General features: G+C 39.1%; 1 protein-coding gene across 6 annotated transcripts in view; it reads left to right on the top strand.

The window, feature by feature from the left end:
* The window catches only part of USP3 (ubiquitin specific peptidase 3), a 174,366-nt gene that overhangs the window by 130,000 nt on the left and 24,979 nt on the right, over positions 1-19,387 (top strand). For all 6 annotated transcript variants that reach the window (XM_074393504.1, XM_039468716.2, XM_010350589.3 and 3 more), the window contains 5 exons: positions 10,077-10,160; positions 13,122-13,203; positions 14,279-14,361; positions 16,290-16,403; positions 19,262-19,375. In XM_074393504.1, the coding sequence (XP_074249605.1) occupies positions 10,077-10,160; positions 13,122-13,203; positions 14,279-14,361; positions 16,290-16,403; positions 19,262-19,375 (477 nt within the window). The remainder of the gene's footprint in view (positions 1-10,076; positions 10,161-13,121; positions 13,204-14,278; positions 14,362-16,289; positions 16,404-19,261; positions 19,376-19,387) is intronic.

Raw genomic sequence — 19,387 nt, 5'->3', positions numbered from 1 at the left:
CATATTGTGAACGGTATTTAAAAACAAAACAAAAAACCCTTTTACTCAATAAATAACGTTTGTTGAGAAGCTGCTATGTGCCAGGGACCTAGTTTTTAGTGCAGTGGTCTCCACAATAACTCACTGGCAGTATGAGAAGAAAATTTAGAGCTACTACACCTTCTTATCTGGGAGGGGAAAAAAAGCTTTGTCAAATATTTAACACGTGCTGCCAGAGGTCTGTAGATTTGATGATTGTGTGCCATGAGCTACACACAGTCTCCTAAATCAGTTTCACCTGTGGTATCCTCACTCTGTTTACCTTGAGCATTTTGCATTATATACCTGCCTAGTTATATGGATTTCTCCTTCCATATAACATGTTTAGCCAAATGGGCACATGTTTTAAAAGATTTTAAACTCTGTAAGATAATGACAATGATGTAAACACTAAAAAGAAAAAGGCAAATGGACACATTTCCCTACTCTGCGCTTATCAAACACATTACAGGATAAAATTGTTAGCTATCTAACACACACTAATAAGATCTGATAAGTTGGACAAAATGTTTAAAAATTAACATAAAGATGATAGGAGGTATGAGTCTATATTCACTGTCGTTAATGTCAAACCTTTACCTTATATGTATATTGTACTTTGAGAAGTTATGACCAGGCATGGTGGCTTATACCTGTAATCCTTGCACTTTGGGAGGCCAAGACAGGAGGATCCCTTGAGCCCAGGAGTTCAAGACCAGCCTGGGCAACATAGGGAGACCTGGTCTTTAAAAAAAGAAAAAGAAAAGAAAAAGAAATTAGTTTAATAATAGTATGAAGATATTGTGAATAGCAAGACATTTAAAATAGTTTATTTCATCTCTAGCTCATTCTTTAAAAATTCCTCTTTTTTGTAATTCCTAATTTAGATTTACTTGAATATATAATTTATGAATACAAATACATACACACACACATATATATATATATATATATATATATATAGAGAGAGAGAGAGAGAGAGAGAGAAAGGGTAGTGGATACTCAGTTTTGTGGTTTATTTTTTATTGTACTTTAGGTTCTGGGGTGCATGTGCAGATATACAACAATCCTTTGTTGTATAGGTACACACACATGGCAAGATGGTTTGCTGCCTTCATCCCCCCATCACCCACATCTGGTATTTCTCCCCTTGTTATCTAAAAATGGATATATAAAGAATAAGTGGGCCAGGTGCAGTGGCTCATGCCTGTAATCCCAGCACTTTGGGAGGCCGAGGCAGGAGGATCACGAGGTCAGGAGATCAAGACCATCCTGGCCAACATGGTGAAACCCCATCTCTACTTAAATACAAAAATTAGCTGGGCATGGTGGCACGCGCCTGTAGTCCCAGCTACTTGGGAGGCTGAGTCAGGAGAATTGCTTGAACCCAGGAGGTGGAGGTTGCAGTGAGCCAAGATCACATCACTGCACTCCAGCCTGGCGCCTGGCAACAGAGCAAGACTCTGTCTCAAAGAAAAAAAAAGTAAGTGTAATGAAAAAAATGAACAATTTCATTTTTGTTTATTGTAAACAGAATTTGAAATAACTTTCAAGCTCTAATTTTATTTATTGTTTACTTCCCTAATTATATAATACAATAAGTAGTTTGTATTTCTTATGAAAATATACCTTCTATTTGATGTATCTTTTTTCAGTGCACAGTAGTATATATCCTAACGAGTATACATACTATACCATACTGTACATTTAATTAGGAGTTTATTAGCTATTGGCCTAAAGAAGTTTAAAACTATTTTATGATGATATTTGGCTCAAAGAATTTGAATTTGATACTAATCTTTACATAGCCAAGATGATAATATTACTTGCCTCAGTCTTAGAAGTAAAGAAAGAAACCAATCTCCTTCTTCCTTTCCGTTTTTATATCCTGTTTCCTTATCTAACATCTCTAATATGTACCCTAATATGATTTTCAGATATTTTTCTTTTTAATGTTCGATGTACTTGCTTTTTCTTGAATACTTATTTCTTTCTATTAAATACAGTTCTTACCTGACAAAAAGTAGAGCTTATCTTTAGGCCACGCGCGGTGCCTCATGACTGTAATCCTAGCACATTAGGAGGCTAAGGAGGTAGATGGCTTTGAGCCCAAGAGTTCAAACCAGGCTGGGCAACATGGCGAAACCCCATCTCTCCTAAAAATACAAACCTAGCTGGGCATGGTGGAATGTGTCTGTAGTTACCTACTTGGGAGGCTGAGGTGGGAGGGATGACTTGAGCCCAGGACGTGGAGGTTGCGGTGAGCTGAGATCACGCCACTGCATTCCAGCCTAGGTGACAGAGCCAGATCTTGTCTCAAAAAAAAAAAAAAAAGTAGAGCTCATCTTTTCTTAAAAAGTCACTTAAAATCACTAAGTACAAACTTGCTTAGGTATAAATTTTATAGCCTAAAAATAGGTCATATAATGTAGGCAGACCCTGACTTCTGTTTATCACATGAAGTCCTATTTATATGACGATACTGAGCTTGGACCTTCTCTCCTAGAGGCCAGTCAGATTATCTGAATCCTGCCTAGGCCTCTCCTGTCAGTTTCTCAGTGCCAGTAGTTTATAAAGAAAAAGGAGAAATTGAGCCTTTTCAAATACTATGGATTTCAGCTACATTTGGGGAAACATGCATTTTCACCTAGAACATTTAAATGTGTTTCATAACATTTATTTCAAAGTGGGATATGCATTTCAGGCTTTGGAAGACCAATGTACACGTTTTTGAAAAATGACCTATGAGTTACGTACTTTTTTGTATTACTTGTTCTGGCATAATCTTCTTGAAGGGAAAATTAAGAAGAGAGGCTAAATTTTTTTCCCAGTGTCAGAGGTACACATAATTCTGACCAAAAACCTTCAATACAGTTGTAGTGAATCAGGAAAGGGTTTTTAGAATTTACTTTTAAATCCATCTCTTTGCCTTTTTTTTTTTTTTTTTTTTTGGACACAGAGGCTTGCTCTGTCACTAGGCTGGAGTGCAGTGGCACAATCTCGGCTCATTGCAACCTCTGCCTCCTGGGTTCAAGTGATTCTTCCACCTCAGCCTTCCGAGTAGCTGGAACCACAGGCATGTGCCACCACGCCCAGCTAATTTTTTTGTATTTTTAGTAGAGATGGGGTTTCACCATGTTCACCAGGATGGTCTTGATCTCTTGATCTCATGATCCACCTGGCCTTGGCCTCCCAAAGTGCTGGGATTACAGGCGTGAGCCACCACGCTTGGCCCTGTTTGCCTTTTTACCCACCAGTATTAGTGGGACAATTTCCAGTTTGAAAGTAGTGTTTCCTCTGAAGACTAAAGCAACCTGGCAACATTTACATTTTAATTTATTTTCCACCTTGGCTACTTACTTTCTTTTGACCTCTTACCAGAGAGGAAAAAGAAATCCAATCAGAGGAATGTAGGCAGCTAGAGAGAAATGTGCTGTGAGGCTAGCGGTTACACAGAGGAAGGAAACGAACATTTACTAATTCTCTACCATGTGACAGGCACTCTCACCTTAGAAGTTTTGACCTGTGGAAGGAGCTGTTTTCCTTAAAGAATAGCAGTAACAATAATAGTAATAAAGACAACTTGTATGATGTAAATTCAAGCAGTAGAAAAATTATATTCTTAAAATGAATGTCCCTCTTAGTGACTACAGGAACACCTAGAATTGGCTATTGAGAAATAGAGGTATTTGTGAAAAAAAAGTTTGTTCAACCAGTGAAAAACAAATGCAGCCAAATTAAAATTAAGTTATGGTTGGGCATAGTGGCTCAGGTTTGGAATGCTGAGGTGGGAGGATTACTTGAGCTCAGGAGTTGGAGACCAGCCAGGGGGCAACATAGTGACACCCTGCCTCTACAAAAGTACAAAAATTAGGCATGATAGTTCATGTCTGTAGTACCAGCTGCTTGGGAGACTGAGGCAGGAGGATTGCTTGAGCCCAGGAGGTCAAGGCTACAGTGAGCTGTGATAGCATCGCTGTACCTCAGACCTGGTGACAGAGCAAGACCCTGTCTCAGAGAGAGAGAGGGAGAGTGTGCGAGCCAGTGAGCACCAGGCACGTAGTGGCTCATGCTTGTAGGCCCAGCACTTTGGAAACAGAGGTGTCTGGATTGATTGAGCCCAGGAGTTCCACACCAGCCTGGAAAACATGGCAAAACCCCATCTCTACAGAAAATTAAAACAATTATCCAGGCATGGTAGCGTGCCTGCTGTCCCAGCTACTTGGGAGACTGAGGTGGAAGGATCCCTTGAGCCTGGGAGATGGAGGTTGCAGTGAGCCGAGATGGGACCACTGCAATCCAGCCTGGGTGACACTGTCTCAAAAAAATAAAATACAGAATGAGACCCTGTCTCAAAAAAATAAGGAGTTAACAAAAAAATTTTTAAAAAGTTTTAGAGCCCAGGGTCTCTGTCACTTAGCTGGAGTTAGTGATGCAGTCATAGCTCACTACAGCCTCTAACTCCTGAGCTCAAGTGATCTTCCCATCTCAGTATCCCAAGTAGCTGGGACTAATTGGCTAATTATATATTTATTATTTATTTTATTTTTGCTTTGCTTTGCTTTGTTTTTTGGAACAGAGTCTCACTCTGTTGCCCAGGTTGGAGAGCATTGGCGCGATCCCAGCTCACTGCAGCCTCCACCTCCTGAGTTCAAGCGATTCTCCTGTCTCAGCTTCCTGAGTAGCTGGGATTACAGGTGTGCACCACCACTCCCTGTTAACGTTTGTATTTTGTAGTAGAGACAGGGTTTCACCCTGTTGGTCAGGCTGGTCTCAAACTCCTGACTTCGAGTGATCCACCCACTTTGGTCTCCGAAAGTGCTGGGATTACAGGTGTGAGCCACCTTGTTTGGTGAATTTTTTATTACTTAATTTTTTGTAGAGATGGAGTCTTGCTTTGTTGCCCAGGCTGGCCTAAAATTGAATTTTCTTTGTTTCTTTCTTTCTTTCTCTTTCTTTCTTTCTTTCTTTCTTTCTTTCTTTCTTTCTTTCTTTTTCTTTCTGTCTGTCTGTCTGTCTGTCTCTTTCTTTCTTTCTGTCTCTTTCTTTCTTTCTTTTCTTTTTCTTTTCTTTTTAAAGAGTCTTGCTCTGTCACCAGGCGCCAGGCTGGAGTGCAGTGGCACAATCTCGGCTCACTGCAGTCTCCGCCTTCGAGGTTCAAGCAATTCTCCTGCTTCAGCCTCCCAAGTAGCTGGGACTACAGGCTCACACCATCACGCCCAGCTAATTTTTGTAGTTTTAGTAAAGACAGGATTTCACCATGTTGGCCAGGATGGTCTTGATCTCCTGACCTTGTGATCCCCACGCCTCGGCCTCCCAAAGTGCTGGGATTACAGGAGTGAGCCACCACGCCCGGCTGAGTTCTTTCTTCTTTCCTTCTTTTTTTGAGACAGAGTCTGACTGTTGCTTGGTGTAGTGGCACAGTCTCTGCTCACTGCAACCTCTGTCTCCCGAGTTCAGGCAATTCTCATGCTTTAGCCTCCTGAGTAGCTGGGATTACAGGCACATGCCACCACCTTTGGCTATAAAATTGAGTTCTTTTTTTTTTTTTTTTTAATTGAGTTCTTATAGTTCAATAAAGTTATATTTGTTATCTCTTTATGCTAGCATGTAGTATTATAGAATTTTGGCGCAGTTATAGTATCTTAGATTCCCTACATTACCAGTGCTAAGTAAGAGAGAATTAATGCAAGTCACACATGTAATTTTAAATTTCTTAGTAGCCATATTAAAAAAGCAAAAAGAAACAGATGAAATTACTTTTAATTGTGTTTTTTTAATCCAGTGTGTCAAAAATACTGTGTCAACATGTAATTAATATAAAATTATTTGAGATTGCATTTTTTAATATGAACCCTTTGAAATAAATCCATTGTGTATTTTGTTTTAAATACATCTCAACTTGTGAAATTTTCATAAAAAATATTTGCTCTTTAGATTCATAAAAATTGCAGTTACAAAAGTAGATTCACACTGTTTCAAACATTGTTTAACAATAGAGTACCAAACAAATCATTTTTCTTCACTATTTATATCTGTATTGACAAAAGTTAACGCATCTCTTAATAACAATTGATTTGACTCAGAAGTGCAGCACCGTCAAAATATCCATGCAGATTAAGTAAGCCCACTAACGCTTATGAAAACTTACCGTTATCAACATGAAATTCAAAGGGGCATCATATAAACTGAAAATCAACTCTAAGTTCATCCATATCAGCAAAGCATTTGTTGTATTTTTTCATAGGTTTTGCAGCCAGTTTATACCGTGCTGTCTGCTGCATGTTAGTTCATGTTGAAAAATGCAAAATCATGAATTCGTATTATAAAAAGCTTTAGTTTTAACATGAATTATCGTACCTGTCTAGCTAGGTCATAAATAAGCTTTTTCTCTCCTTGGATCTTCAGATCTAGCTAATTCATATGCATTGTGATATAGGCGTGAAAATGTAAATCACACTGAGATTTCTAAAAATCTACTCCTGTTTTACCCTTTCATTGTTGAACATTGGCAAGCATTTATTTTGTTTCAAGAAAATCTAAATTAGAGTTAACAGAATTGTAAATCATTGCAAACCTCTTGTTTGATTCAAGCAACCAACATTAGCTAATAATGTGTTTATTAAATTCGTTGTCTTCTGTTTCTTTTAACAGTTCTATAAACTGGTGATGATTTAGAGCATTTGTGTATATGTACTAAACCTTTTTTTGTTTAAACGGAGTCTCGCTCTGTTGCCAGGCTGGGGTACAGTGGCACAATCTCTGCAACCTCTGCCTCCCAGGTTCAAGTGATTCTCCTTCTTCAGCCTCCCCAGTAGCTGGGACTACAGGTATGCACCACCGTGCTCAGCTGATTTTTGTATTTTTAGTAGAGATGGGGTTTCACCATCTTGGCCAGGCTGGTCTCGAACTCCTGACCTCGTGATCCACCCACCTTGGCCTCCCAAAGTGCTGGGATTACAGGCATGAGCCACTCCACCTAGCCAAAACTCTTTTTTTTTTTTTTTACACAACAGCTTTTTAATTTTGCTCTGCTCCAGCAAATTGCAATTGCCATTATTTGTAAAATTTGTGGCGTGCCTTGTTGAGTCTTTTTCATTTAATCTCAGTATGCCTTCATTTGAAAATAAAAATTTTTCTATTTTTAATTTTTAAGCTAGAAGAGTAATTTAATTATAAAAGAATTAAGTATTTTAACTTAATTGCCAATTATGATTTATTTAGGTGTCACTCTAACTCATGCTGTCTGCATAAAATGTTCAAATAAACCCATTATAGTGCTACATGTTGCATAGAAAAATCATTTGAAGTGACTCATTCTGTTGATACAAACTAGATTGGTGACATGCTTTTGTGTAATGCTAGAAATGACACGTTTACCCAGCTGTGCACTGCCATATATCTTGTACAATTACCGTAACATTGTGTTTAATGGTAAAAGAGTTTACACTGCTTCAGTTATTAAGTAAAAATTTATATTAAAAGTTTAAAAAATTAAAATTATATTCCTCAGTTGCAAGTAGCCACACTTGCACAGCTCTAGAGTCTAGATCAACTTACCTCAGTGATGAAAGGGTAGAGAGGAAAAGCACCTAGACCCAATTGACATGGAACAACAGAGCAAGGCCATAAATGAGTCTGTTTCAAATATGAAAATACTACTTTAACAAATATAATTTTATGTCCCAGGATGACTTCATGTCATATCAAAAAGGATTACTTTAATAAGAAATAAATCAGTTATTTAATTTACTTTGAAATGATTTGTTAAACCACTTATTTGTGGCAGTTAGAGGTTCACTTTTCAATTAAATATTAATGACATCCTTTAAATACATAAAAAGTGATCTGAGTTTGCTCTTAGAGTCTGCTTTCCAGATAAATGCTAGCATTTTGAGTTTTGGACATTGCATATTATTTTATTCAAATTACATGCATAAATTTATACAAACGTAAAATGAAAATGTAAGCAGGAATTCAAGGAGAGTAACAATACAGTTTCATTCTTCAGTGAAAGCTTAAGGTTTATAGAGATACCAAATACCTTGAGCCCAAATTTACAGACAATATAAATCATATTCTCTTTTTTTTTTTTTCTTTTCTTTTTTTTTTTTTTTTTTTGAGACAGAGTTTCGCTCTTGTTACCCAGGCTGGAGTGCAGTGGCGCAATCTCGGCTCACCGCAACCTCCGCCTCCTGGGCTCAGGCAATTCTCCCGCCTCAGCCTCCTGAGTAGCTGGGATTACAGGCGTGCACCACCATGCCCAGCTAATTTTTTGTATTTTTAGTAGAGACGGGGTTTCACCATGTTGACCAGGATGGTCTCGATCTCTTGACCTCGTGATCCACCCGCCTCAGCCTCCCAAAGTGCTGGGATTACAGGCGTGAGCCACCACGACCGGCCCCATATTCTCTTAATATTTATGCTGAGAAGGAGCAAAAAATTATGTTTTCACTAATTTAATTACTTTATGTGATTGTTATAAGACCAATGAAAAAATGTTTTCTCCTGCTGGTAGTACTTTGATAATAGAAAATGGTCCAGGATATAAAAGACGCTTCTGCTATTTGTGGAAATGCTAGGCATTGACTTGAGAGACTCTGAGAATATGTTAAAGAAATCTTGATGGACTGCCTGGGTGGTCAGTTAATGAGAGTGTGTGTTAAATAATTACATTCTGCTGGGCGCGGTGGCTCAAGCCTGTAATCCCAGCACTTTGGGAGGCCGAGGCGGGTGGATCGCGAGGTCAAGAGATCGAGACCATCCTGGTCAACATGGTGAAACCCCGTCTCTACTAAAAATACAAAAAATTAACTGGGCATGGTGGTGCGTGCCTGTAATCCCAGCTACTCAGGAGGCTGAGGCAGGAGAATTGCCTGAACCCAGGATGGAGGTTGCGGTGAGCTGAGATCGCGCCATCGCACTCCAGCCTGGGTAACAAGAGCGACACTCTGTCTCAAAAAAAAAAAAAAGTAATAATAATAATAATTACATACTTGGTTTTCAAAAGGATTCATTTAAAATTTTCATTTATCTGAATAAAAGACGCAAGCATTCTTTTTTGTGTAGTCTTTTAAAAATTACCTTTTCCCACCCCTTTCTCTCTCTTTCTCTCTCTTTTTAATAAACTGGTTTTCAGATCTAAGATGTTTTTGGGATTCTGCTAAAAATGACCTAATTTTTACTAATTGCTGTGCTTTCAAAGTTTTGTTTGCTCAGAATGACAGTGTTATTTTTATTATTCTTTGATAGTACTAACAAGTGGTTTCATGCAAAGCTGCATGTTCAAATGAATATCTTAGTGCCAGTTTGTAAGTTGTTTTGTTAAAATTGGCCTTATCCCAGGAAAAAATTAAATGCTAATGTATACAAGTTAAAGTTTATATAATGTGTGATTTCTTGCTCTTATATCAGTTTTTAAAAATACTTTAAATATTTTTCTTCAAAGCACTTAGCAGTTGCCTGAATGATATAGCCCCTATTTTATACTTTCATTTTGTAGTGCCTCAGAATGAAAGATCATTCTTTCAACTCATCTGAATTCAGTTTATTTTAATTAAATTATGTTTAAAATACACAGCTTTAACTTTAGTTTTTCTATTCAGATATCCCTACAGGTTAATTACGTTTTCCCTGCTTTTCACTTAAATCTCTCCTCCCCCCAGATCCCCATTAATTTGGGTTGAGAAGTATTACCTTAAAGCCTTAGACTTAATGCCACATGAAGAGACTCAGTGCTTTTTATTTCATTTTCTATGTATTATGCACAACTAAAAAGAATGTAACACATGTAGCCACTTATTTCATTTTCAAGGAGGAATTGAAGAGCTTTTGAGTAAAAAATGTGAAAAGAAGCTCGTGTTCATTGCCTCCATGGCTTTTAAAAAAGACTTAAAAAACATTTCATTGTGAATTCCAGATCCTCTTTAAACTTACCACCAGCAGTAACTGCCTGCAGAGCCATGTGATCATCTTGGCAGCAGCCGGGCCTTTTAGTGATTTCATTACTGTGGTTTCCTCAAGCTCTTTACACACATTGATTAATATTTTCCTTGCAGTTATCGCTGTGATGATTTTGTGGTTAATGACACCAAGCTGGGACTGGTACAGAAAGTCAGAGAACATTTACAAAACTTGGAAAAGTAAGTAATAGGCCTTTGGAAAAAGAAGGGAATAGAATGGGGTAGAAGGGTCTTTTGGAATTTTTGAGTGGGGTTTTTGTCAATGAGATTTATAACTTCATGTTTTTAATATGATTGAAATGTTGATAAAATAAACCTTGGCTTTGGATGTCTAAAACTTGGCCCGTAGTTAATGATCATAGCTCTGCTTTTATTTTATTTAATATTTGTCATAAACCATATCCAAGGTCCCAAGAGTCTGTTTTAAAATTATTACCAACAATTTATAAGCTTATTTATTTGCAAGAGGAATTTTGAGGGTACAAGGGAAGAGCAGAAAAAGGTGTGAAATCATTATAGAGTTACTTTTGGTAATAGAAAAACCCCTGTCAAATGCATTATGAGGTATTAGGAAGCACTATGATTTATGCATCATTTTTAAGGGAAATTCGGTTTAATTAACATTGTCCACTTTGCATCTATACAATAGCATACGATCCTCGTTTCTTTTCCTTGCTTGTTAGGGGCAGTTAAGTATCACTTGATATTATAGGAGCTATAAATACTTTGTCATCATAAGAAATGAAACTGTTTATATGTGAATAGACTTTTCTTAGTATAGTCAAATAGCTTAGTCAGATAAAACTCACTGGACCTGAAATTGAAGCAATAAACAGAAACCCAGCAAGCTATGGCTTTGAAGCTGCAGTGGATAGAAGCATGGCTGTGGAATGGCTGCTGACTCAAGTGAAATCTGTGTAAATCACACCAAATCATTAAGTGCCGTCTAATTTATTTTGGCAGTTGGTGTGTAGAAGGTATTGTGAAAACATGCACAAAGCAGGAGTCCCTTAGCAAACTTCAGTGTAAAGCCCATAGAGTGTTTTAAAATTGTATACTGAAACCAAATAACCTGACAGGGCAATACTGTGTAGTGTTTGTTAAAACCACAGTCATTATGTACGTCTCATTGGCTTACTAGATTATAAAACAGATATAGGAAGAATAATGATTTCTTTACATCTAAACCAATTAAAGTACTTAGGGTTTAAGGACTTTTTGGGTTGTCATCTTTTGGCTCTTTTTCAGAGCACTTTTCTCTTCTAATTTGATGAGCCCTATCTAGGATGAGAGACAGATACAGACACACAGATCCAGAATATTTAATTTTCTCTGAAATTGTTCACAATAAACCATGAAGTCTGAGATTCTTGAAGGAATGTGTGTAGTATCCCTCTTTGGTGTGGTGATGTCATTGTAAAGGTCTTCGTAACTTGATTATTCGTTACGGAAGTGGGTGGCTACCAGAATACTTTTTTCTGCCACTTAACGGTTTTCTCTAAGAAAAGACTACCCTCTCAGTCTGAAATAAATAACCAGAACTAAGTCAAAGGGAAAAGAGGGCATTTGAGAACCTGCATGCATATATACAGTTAGGAAATCTTTTATTTCCAGTGACCATTTGATCAGATGAAAGGTGTCACAGACCACCCGTCTATGCATCTTTTTGGTCCCAGTGAAAAGTCTATGTTACAGTCCCTTTACTATGTTGAAAAAAATTACCTAGATTCATTTCTCTGTTTTGCAAACATTGGTTTAATCTGTAGTGAAATTTAGAAACTACGATCATCTGTGTTTTACTTAACTTTCGACTATTCCACATACCCTGCAGAGCAGCACTGTCCAGCAGAACTTTCTGCAGTAGTGACAGAAGTGTTCTGTATCCAGGCCAATACAGTAACAATAGCCATATTTGAAAAGTGGCTAGTGCAACTGAGAAACTGAATTTTAAACTTCAATTAATTTAAGTAGCCATGTGGAATGAGTGGCTACTATATTAGATAGTGTGGATCTAGAAGATACTGCCATTTTGAGAGTCACAGAGAATAAAATGTAGTAACATTTTTTTAAAGTGAAATGCCTTATTTATATAGGTTTCAACTGAAAATGAACTCTTAGGCATTGTCATAAGGAGCATATATACTATGCTTGTGGTTTACCTTCTCCGCTTTCCAGAATTTGTGAAGGAATAATTGAACCCCATTGCATATGGAATTGGTCTCCTCATCTTGCAGTTACCATCTTGAGAGAGACACAATTCTGAAGAACATTTTGAGGCTTAAAGCGCCTATCACGAGTTCTGATGTTTCACAGACATTATAATTCATGTGGAAATTCTGTAAGAAAAAATAATTATGTATTTACTTTGGATGAACTTGGTACTTTGAGAAAGTTGGAAAGAATTGACAGCCTTGTAAGTCTGTGGTGTTTAACAATAATTTTTACTTTATATTAGTTTGCCTGAGACATAATAATTTTAAGTGACCTTTTGAAAATAGAAATAGCTTTCTGATAAATTGTAAGCAAAGTATCTCTTCCATCAAGAAAAGTTTTGAGTGATTTTAATTCAGAATTTCTGCACTAATAAGGATTTGCTTTAGAATGTCCTTTGGAGCATAGCTGCATCTAATGAATGTGTATGTGCCTATATTCCTGTAACTTACTTATCATTCCTCAAACTCAGATCACATCATCATCTATTAAGACAGATGAGCAAAACACGGCATCTTAATCTAAATTAAGAAAGAAATAGCATATGGAGACTTACGGTTAAATTTCAGAGCAGTCATGTGAGACCAGGGATTTCCTTTCGTTTTGAGGAATGAGCCTTCTGGTCTGTGAAGCTTCATGGTCGGTCAGACAGCAAGAGAGTGGTGGTGGGGAGTGTCCCACGGGCTGTGTCTTCCTGGCCAGCTTTGCCAGGAGCAGTGTCCAGCCCACCCCTGCTGGAGGAGCAGTGGGGATTTCCAAGGAAGTGGAGCTTCTCGGTTAACTTCAAATATGTGTGGGCCCCCATGGGCTTGACAAAGCAGCCAGGCAGGTCTCCATGCCCTAGGTGTTGAGGACACCTTGAGTTTATTTTTTGACCTATGGTGTGGCATGCATATCTTAATATATTTTTCACTATCTGTGTTTTAATAGCTCAGCTTTCACAGCTGACAGGCATAGGAAAAGAAAACTTTTGGAAAACTCAACACTAAACAGCAAGTTATTAAAAGTAAATGTAAGTAATTAAAATTTGTTCAAATGTAAGAGTTAGTTGAGATTTAACTACTGTTTTGTTACCATTCTAACATGTAATGTTACCTGTTACAGACTTTTATATATGTGTGTCTTGGATTTGGAGTATTTTACATAGTGTTTGCCACCTGTACTGCTGATTGTTGCTGTGACCCCCGTGAGTCCATCTGGGAGCACCTTTCTCCCATCAGCATTACTGCTGTGCTCCTCTGTCCTAGAAAATACTTGACTCTTAATGCCTGCTCACATTTTTTACTCATCAGAAAACCCAGGCTTCATTTTTAAGACTAAGTCTTTTTTTTTTTTTTTTTTTTGACACACAGTCCTGCTCTGTCACCAAGGCTGGAGTGCAATAGTGCAATCTCGGCTCACTTCAGTTTCCGCCTCCTGGGTTCAAGTGATTCTCCTGCCTCAGCCTCCCAAGTAGCTGGGACTACAGATGTGCACCACCGCTCCTGGCTAATTTTTATATTTTTAGTAAAGATGGAGTTTCGCCATGTTGGCCAGGCTGGTCTCAAACTCCTGACCTCAGGTGATCTGCCCATCTAGGCCTCCCAAAGTGATGGGATTACAGTGTGCCTGGTCTCAGGCAGCTTTTTAAGATTCGTATCCTGTTAGGAAAACATGTATTTGTCATTTATGTATGGCTTAAAAGTTTGGGGACAAAAATACTTGAAGTGCATATCTTTTTTCCATTTCTCTTACTTTTTATAGAATCACAAAAAGGTAGTAAGTCTTAAATGTTATTTTAAGGATTTTTCTGTTTTTTTTTTTTTGCATTGTGTACTCCATGATACTCATTAATTGTGATTTCCTTATAAGTTTTCAATAAAGATACTTCCATTTAGAACAATCCCAGGATCAGAAACAGCCTTCTAAAATTATCCAGACATTTATACAGAGAAAGAGAGTTTGTTTGAAATATTCATTGGACAGAAAAGGACCAATTCCAAATTGGCCTGGTGTGAGGCTCTCAGAAGCTTTAACTTAGCTTTGATGTTTGAGACTGTTGGCCTTCCCTGGGCATTACTGATAGCCTCTTCTTACACCACTTACAGGGAAGCACCGCTGCCATTTGTGCCACAGGCCTTCGGAATTTGGGGAACACGTGTTTCATGAATGCCATTCTGCAGTCACTCAGGTAACGTTACAGTCAGAGTTAAGTGTCTGACATGAAAGGTTAGGAGCGAAGGCTCTGGCTTCCTGTCTTGTCTGCCACTAACTCCAGTCATATGACTTGGGGCAAGATAACTTAATTTCCTGTGCCTTTGTTTCCTCATCAGGAAAATTTGGGGGACAGTAGTTCCTAACTCATGGGGTAGTTGGGAAGATTAAATAATGTAATTTGTCTAAAGTACTTAGAGCAGTGTCCGGCAGTGACTAGTTATTTGCGTTATTTCCGGTTGCTTCTTGAATAGGCTGGAACTGAGGTCAGCAAACTTTTCCTGTGAGAGGCCCGATAGTAAACATTTTAGTATTACAGGCCACAGTCTCTTTCACATATTCCCCTACTCCTCTCCCTTTATTAAAACAACACTTTAGGGCCAGGCACGGTGGCTCACGCCTGTAATCCCAGCACTTTGGGAGGCTAAGGCAGGCAGATCACCTGAGGTCAGGAGTTTGAGACCAGCCTGGCCAACATAGTGAAATCCCATCTGTACTCAAAATACAAAAATGAGCTGGGCGTGGTAGTGCACACCTCTAGTCCCAGCTACTTGGGAGACTGAGGCAGGAAAATCGCTCGAACCTGGGAGTCAGAGGTTGCAGTGAGCCGAGATGGTGCCACTGCACTCCAGCCTGGGTGACAAAGGGAGACTCTGTCTCAAAAATAAATAAATAATTGGATAAGACAACACTTAAAAAATGTAAAACTCGCTGTAAGAGCTGCCTGATGGAAGGCTGGATTTGGCCTGTGGGCTACAGTTTGCAGACCCCTGGGTTACAGAGAACCTTGTTCAGAGAGCTTATTTCAGTCATTAGTTGAGTCTTAACCCATTTATGCTGGAGTTTGCAATTTTTTTGTATGAAAATCAGACCTTTGCAATGACCTTGAGCAGTAGGATATAAATAACTCGCACAAGCTTAGCGTTCCAGTAATGGAACACTAGCCATAAACAGATTAATCGATGTCATAAGATGAGATGTCTTCAAAATAGGAGACAAGTAGTAAAAATAGTCAACAAGGCTGACCTGAGTTTTGTAGAATAAATTATTTTGAAAGTTACAGACTTTTAGATTTTAATGAAACTTGAAAGGCCAGAATAAACAATCTTCCCCAGGTTATATTGCTGTTAAGTAGTAGAAGACATATTTAATCTCTCCTGGAAGGTACTGCCTCTCAACTTATCTATTCCTAGTCAAAGAGGAAATTACAGTTACTACTGAATTCTCCTTCTGATTCTGTGTAGTATATATAAAGAATATGGTCGGTTTCAGGGTTTGTTTTTATTTGAGGTAATTATTGAATACCTGGAAACAAGCAACTGAAAAGAAAGAAATGATGACTACCGATTGGGGATTTTTTTGAAAAGAGATTTTCTTGTCTTTTCTTTTTTCTTTTTTTTGAGACAGAGTCTTGCTCTGTTGTCCAGGCTGGAGTGCAGTAGCATGATCTTGTCTCACTGCAACCTTCGCCTCCCAGGTTCAAGCAGTGTTCCTGACTCAGCCTCCCAAGTAGTTGGAATTAAAGGCGTGGGCCACTACGCCAGGCTGATTTTTTGTATTTTTAGCAGAGACAGGGTTTCACCATGTTGGCCAGGCTGGTCTTGAACTCCTGACCTCATCATCCTCCTGCCTCGGCCTCCCAAAGTGCTGGGATTACAGGCGTGAGCCACTGCGCCTGGCCTGTTTTCGGTTCTTTGGTTTTGTTTTTTACAAAGTCATCTGTCTATTCAGTTTTCTTAGAGTGAAGGAAGAATTATGAAGAAAATCAATGCAAGAGATTGCATCGAGTACAATTTGAATGAGAGAACTAAAAAATTGCAGTTTCAAAATGTATATGTAGGCTTCATTAATTTACAGTCCTCTTCTTTTCTTTTTAAAATATTTTTTCCCTTCCTTTTAATGTAGTAACATTGAGCAGTTTTGCTGTTATTTCAAAGAACTGCCCGCTGTGGAGTTAAGGAATGGGAAAACAGCAGGAAGACGCACATACCACACCAGGAGCCAAGGGGACAACAATGTGTGAGTTATAAGAATCCGTCCTTTCTGGCTTTGAGTTACAAAACAAATGACTCTCACTGGTGATTTCCATTAGATGTGAACTAACAGGCACATACATTTAAAAAAATTCTAAAATTGTGAAATGTCTAGTTGGCAGTCTTAATAATTGTTGGAATTCATTTATTTGTCTTTACAGGAGGGATGAATTTAGCATTCTACTTATTGACTGCAGATTTGGGCATTCTAGTATTGGCATCTAGATATGAAATTAAGTTCTAGGTATAGATGACTGTGAATCTCATTAGTCCATGTGAACTGATTTGTCTGACAGTGTTAGATAAACCTGTCTTGCATACTGAAATCAAATTAGTTGTGGGGCAGTAAAGTCAATTTTTGGTTGATACGGAGACGGGCAGAAATGGACAAGTGCTCATTAAGAACCAATCCTGTATCCGCATGGTGTAGACCTGCCTTATTTGGGGTTGAGAAGATCTATCATTATGACAGTTGTAGGGGGCACGTTTTTCATATCTTTACAGCTTTTTGTCAGAAGGACTGTGACTCATACTCTTACGTATTTAAGGTTTTCTCTGTCTGCCCTTTCCACTTTCACATACTCCCATTCTCATTCTGAAGGGCCATCTTATGATCTGACACTGTCCTGCCTTGGTGGCTGAGGATAGTAGGACTGAACATGTCAGAATAGTGGGCAATAGGGCTAGAGTCACAGTGCAGGGAAACGGGAAAGCCAGGCATGGAGCAGGCTGGAATGACATCACTACAGGTGGTGTTTGAAGGGAGTTTCCTTCATAGCAGAATCTAGGATGAGCTGGAAAGTGCCTGCATTCAAGGAGGCTTGGCACTTTATAGTAATCAGGTCAGAGGGGACAGCAGTGAAACAGTGGAAAAATACATGTGTGTGAGGTAAGAGGAGAATTAGTAGTACTTGATGCATTTGTGTCATGTAGGGTTGAGTTACAAACTGAAGAAATTGTTTGTGGCTGATGTAGGCAGAAAAGGAGTTTACTGAGGGGCTATTGGTGAACTAATCGTTACTGGGTGAGTGAAAAATCAGGTCTGCAGTCCAAGGCGGCAATGCTGCTGTCACTGTTATGCCACAGAACTGTCCTTTAAGGCCACCACCGCCTCTGGTGTCCAGCGCAGCAGCAGAGTTCCTGTTGCCAGCGCTGCTGGAGATGGGTGCTGGTGGACGCAGCCTTACTGCTGCCCTGCTCTCTGGATGGTGCTCTTTGCCACCACTGCCACTAGCAAGGATTCGGTGCCACTTTTCTTTGTGTTGCTAACTCTTGATTCAGATGGGCAGTGCCCAGGGTATGTACCTGTGCTCTGACTGCAAGGGAGCCTGAGAAGGTGAGTGGCTGTTTTAGCTTCAGTAGTGAGAGGCAGACTCTTAAAGTGGGGATTCTCCAACATAGGAAGAGGGGTCATGTACTAGGAAGTCAAAAATATGATTTGTATCCCAAGGTCCTATGTGATAATGAGGGTTGAGAAAGAAGGTATTGAGATTCTCTGAGATATCAATCAAGTATCAAAAAATATGCTTATATTGACAGCTGTGGAAGTTGAAGTTGAGTTGGATTAGTTGAGCCACAGGCATAGAAAACCAAAATTAAGTGACTTAAACATCCATGGTTGTTCCCTCACATAAAAGTCAGAGGCTGTCTAGGGTGGTTTCACAAAGTCCTTGGGGTTCCTGCTGGTTTTCTGTTCCACCAACCCCTGGAGGCCCCATCCATCCACATAGTCCAGCACAGTGCTGGCTCTCCCGAAATCCATCTTCATTCCGTCTAGCAGGAAGAAGGAAGGGATTGATATAGGACTACTTTTTAAGACATTTCCCAGAATTTGGACACACAGTTTTTTATTGTAAGCATTTATATGTCCAGCAAAAAAAAAAAAAAAAAAAAAAAAAAGAGGGAGTTCTATTCCTATGCAAGAAGAGTGTATTAGGTTGTGGGAGGGGTGTACAGAGAGCAGTAGGTGCTGGAGCAGGTCAGCGCACATAGAGGCGAAAGTAACAACAAGACTGCCAGCAGAAAATTCCTGCTGGAGACTGGAGAAGATTGAATAAAAATGGTCGTGAGAAAATCTGACTTTTGGAGTTGACAGTCATTGGTGGAGAGATGAGTGGTGAAGGTTTGTGACACAGGCTGGAGTCTGGGGGGTGCTAGTGAGCGGCAAGAAGGAAAAGGCAAGACAGGGAGAAACAGAGCCTATTTGCTAGTTTTGCATTTTAAAAATGTACATTCTTGGCTGGGTGTGGCTGCTCACGCCTATAATCCTAGCCGCTTTAGGAGGCCAAGGCAGGCAGATCATGAGGTCAGGAGTTTGAGACCAGCCTGGCCAGCATGATGAAACCAAGTCTCTACTAAAAATACAAAAAATTAGCCAGGTATGGTGGCACGTGCCTGTAGTACTAGCTACTTGGGAGGCTGAGGCAGAATTGCTTGAACCTGGCAGGCAGAGGTTGCAGTGAGCTGAGATAGTGTTACTGCAGTCCAGCCTGGGCACCAGAGCGAGACTCTGTCTCAAAAAAAAAAAATGTACTTTCTTAATAATTTGGCCTATAACCCACCCAGTGCTGTATTGTTTGCTTGTGTGTTCAGTGTACAAATATGGTGGTGCTTTGGCACACTTGGAGTTAACTATATGGTTACAAATTAGCTTTGTCGGAATTACTGGTACTTAACGTGGGTTTTTGAGATGCTCTTATTTATCTGCCAGACTTTCTTCAGAGAAGAACAAATCCTTTTTAAGTGTTCATTTCGTATGTATTATGCATTTTAGCTGAGCGGACGCTGTGTTGAAATCGTAGCCTCTCACCAATTCTGAGGCCACTGTCCTTTCCTCTTTCCCAGGTCTTTGGTAGAAGAGTTTAGAAAGACACTCTGTGCTTTATGGCAAGGCAGCCAGACTGCGTTCAGCCCAGAGTCCTTATTTTATGTTGTTTGGAAGATTATGCCAAACTTTAGGTAAGTATTATT

This window comes from Saimiri boliviensis, chromosome 2, assembly GCF_048565385.1.
Source record: "Saimiri boliviensis isolate mSaiBol1 chromosome 2, mSaiBol1.pri, whole genome shotgun sequence".
Lineage (NCBI taxonomy): Eukaryota > Metazoa > Chordata > Mammalia > Primates > Cebidae > Saimiri > Saimiri boliviensis.
This window is presented reverse-complemented; position numbering and strand designations above follow the sequence as displayed.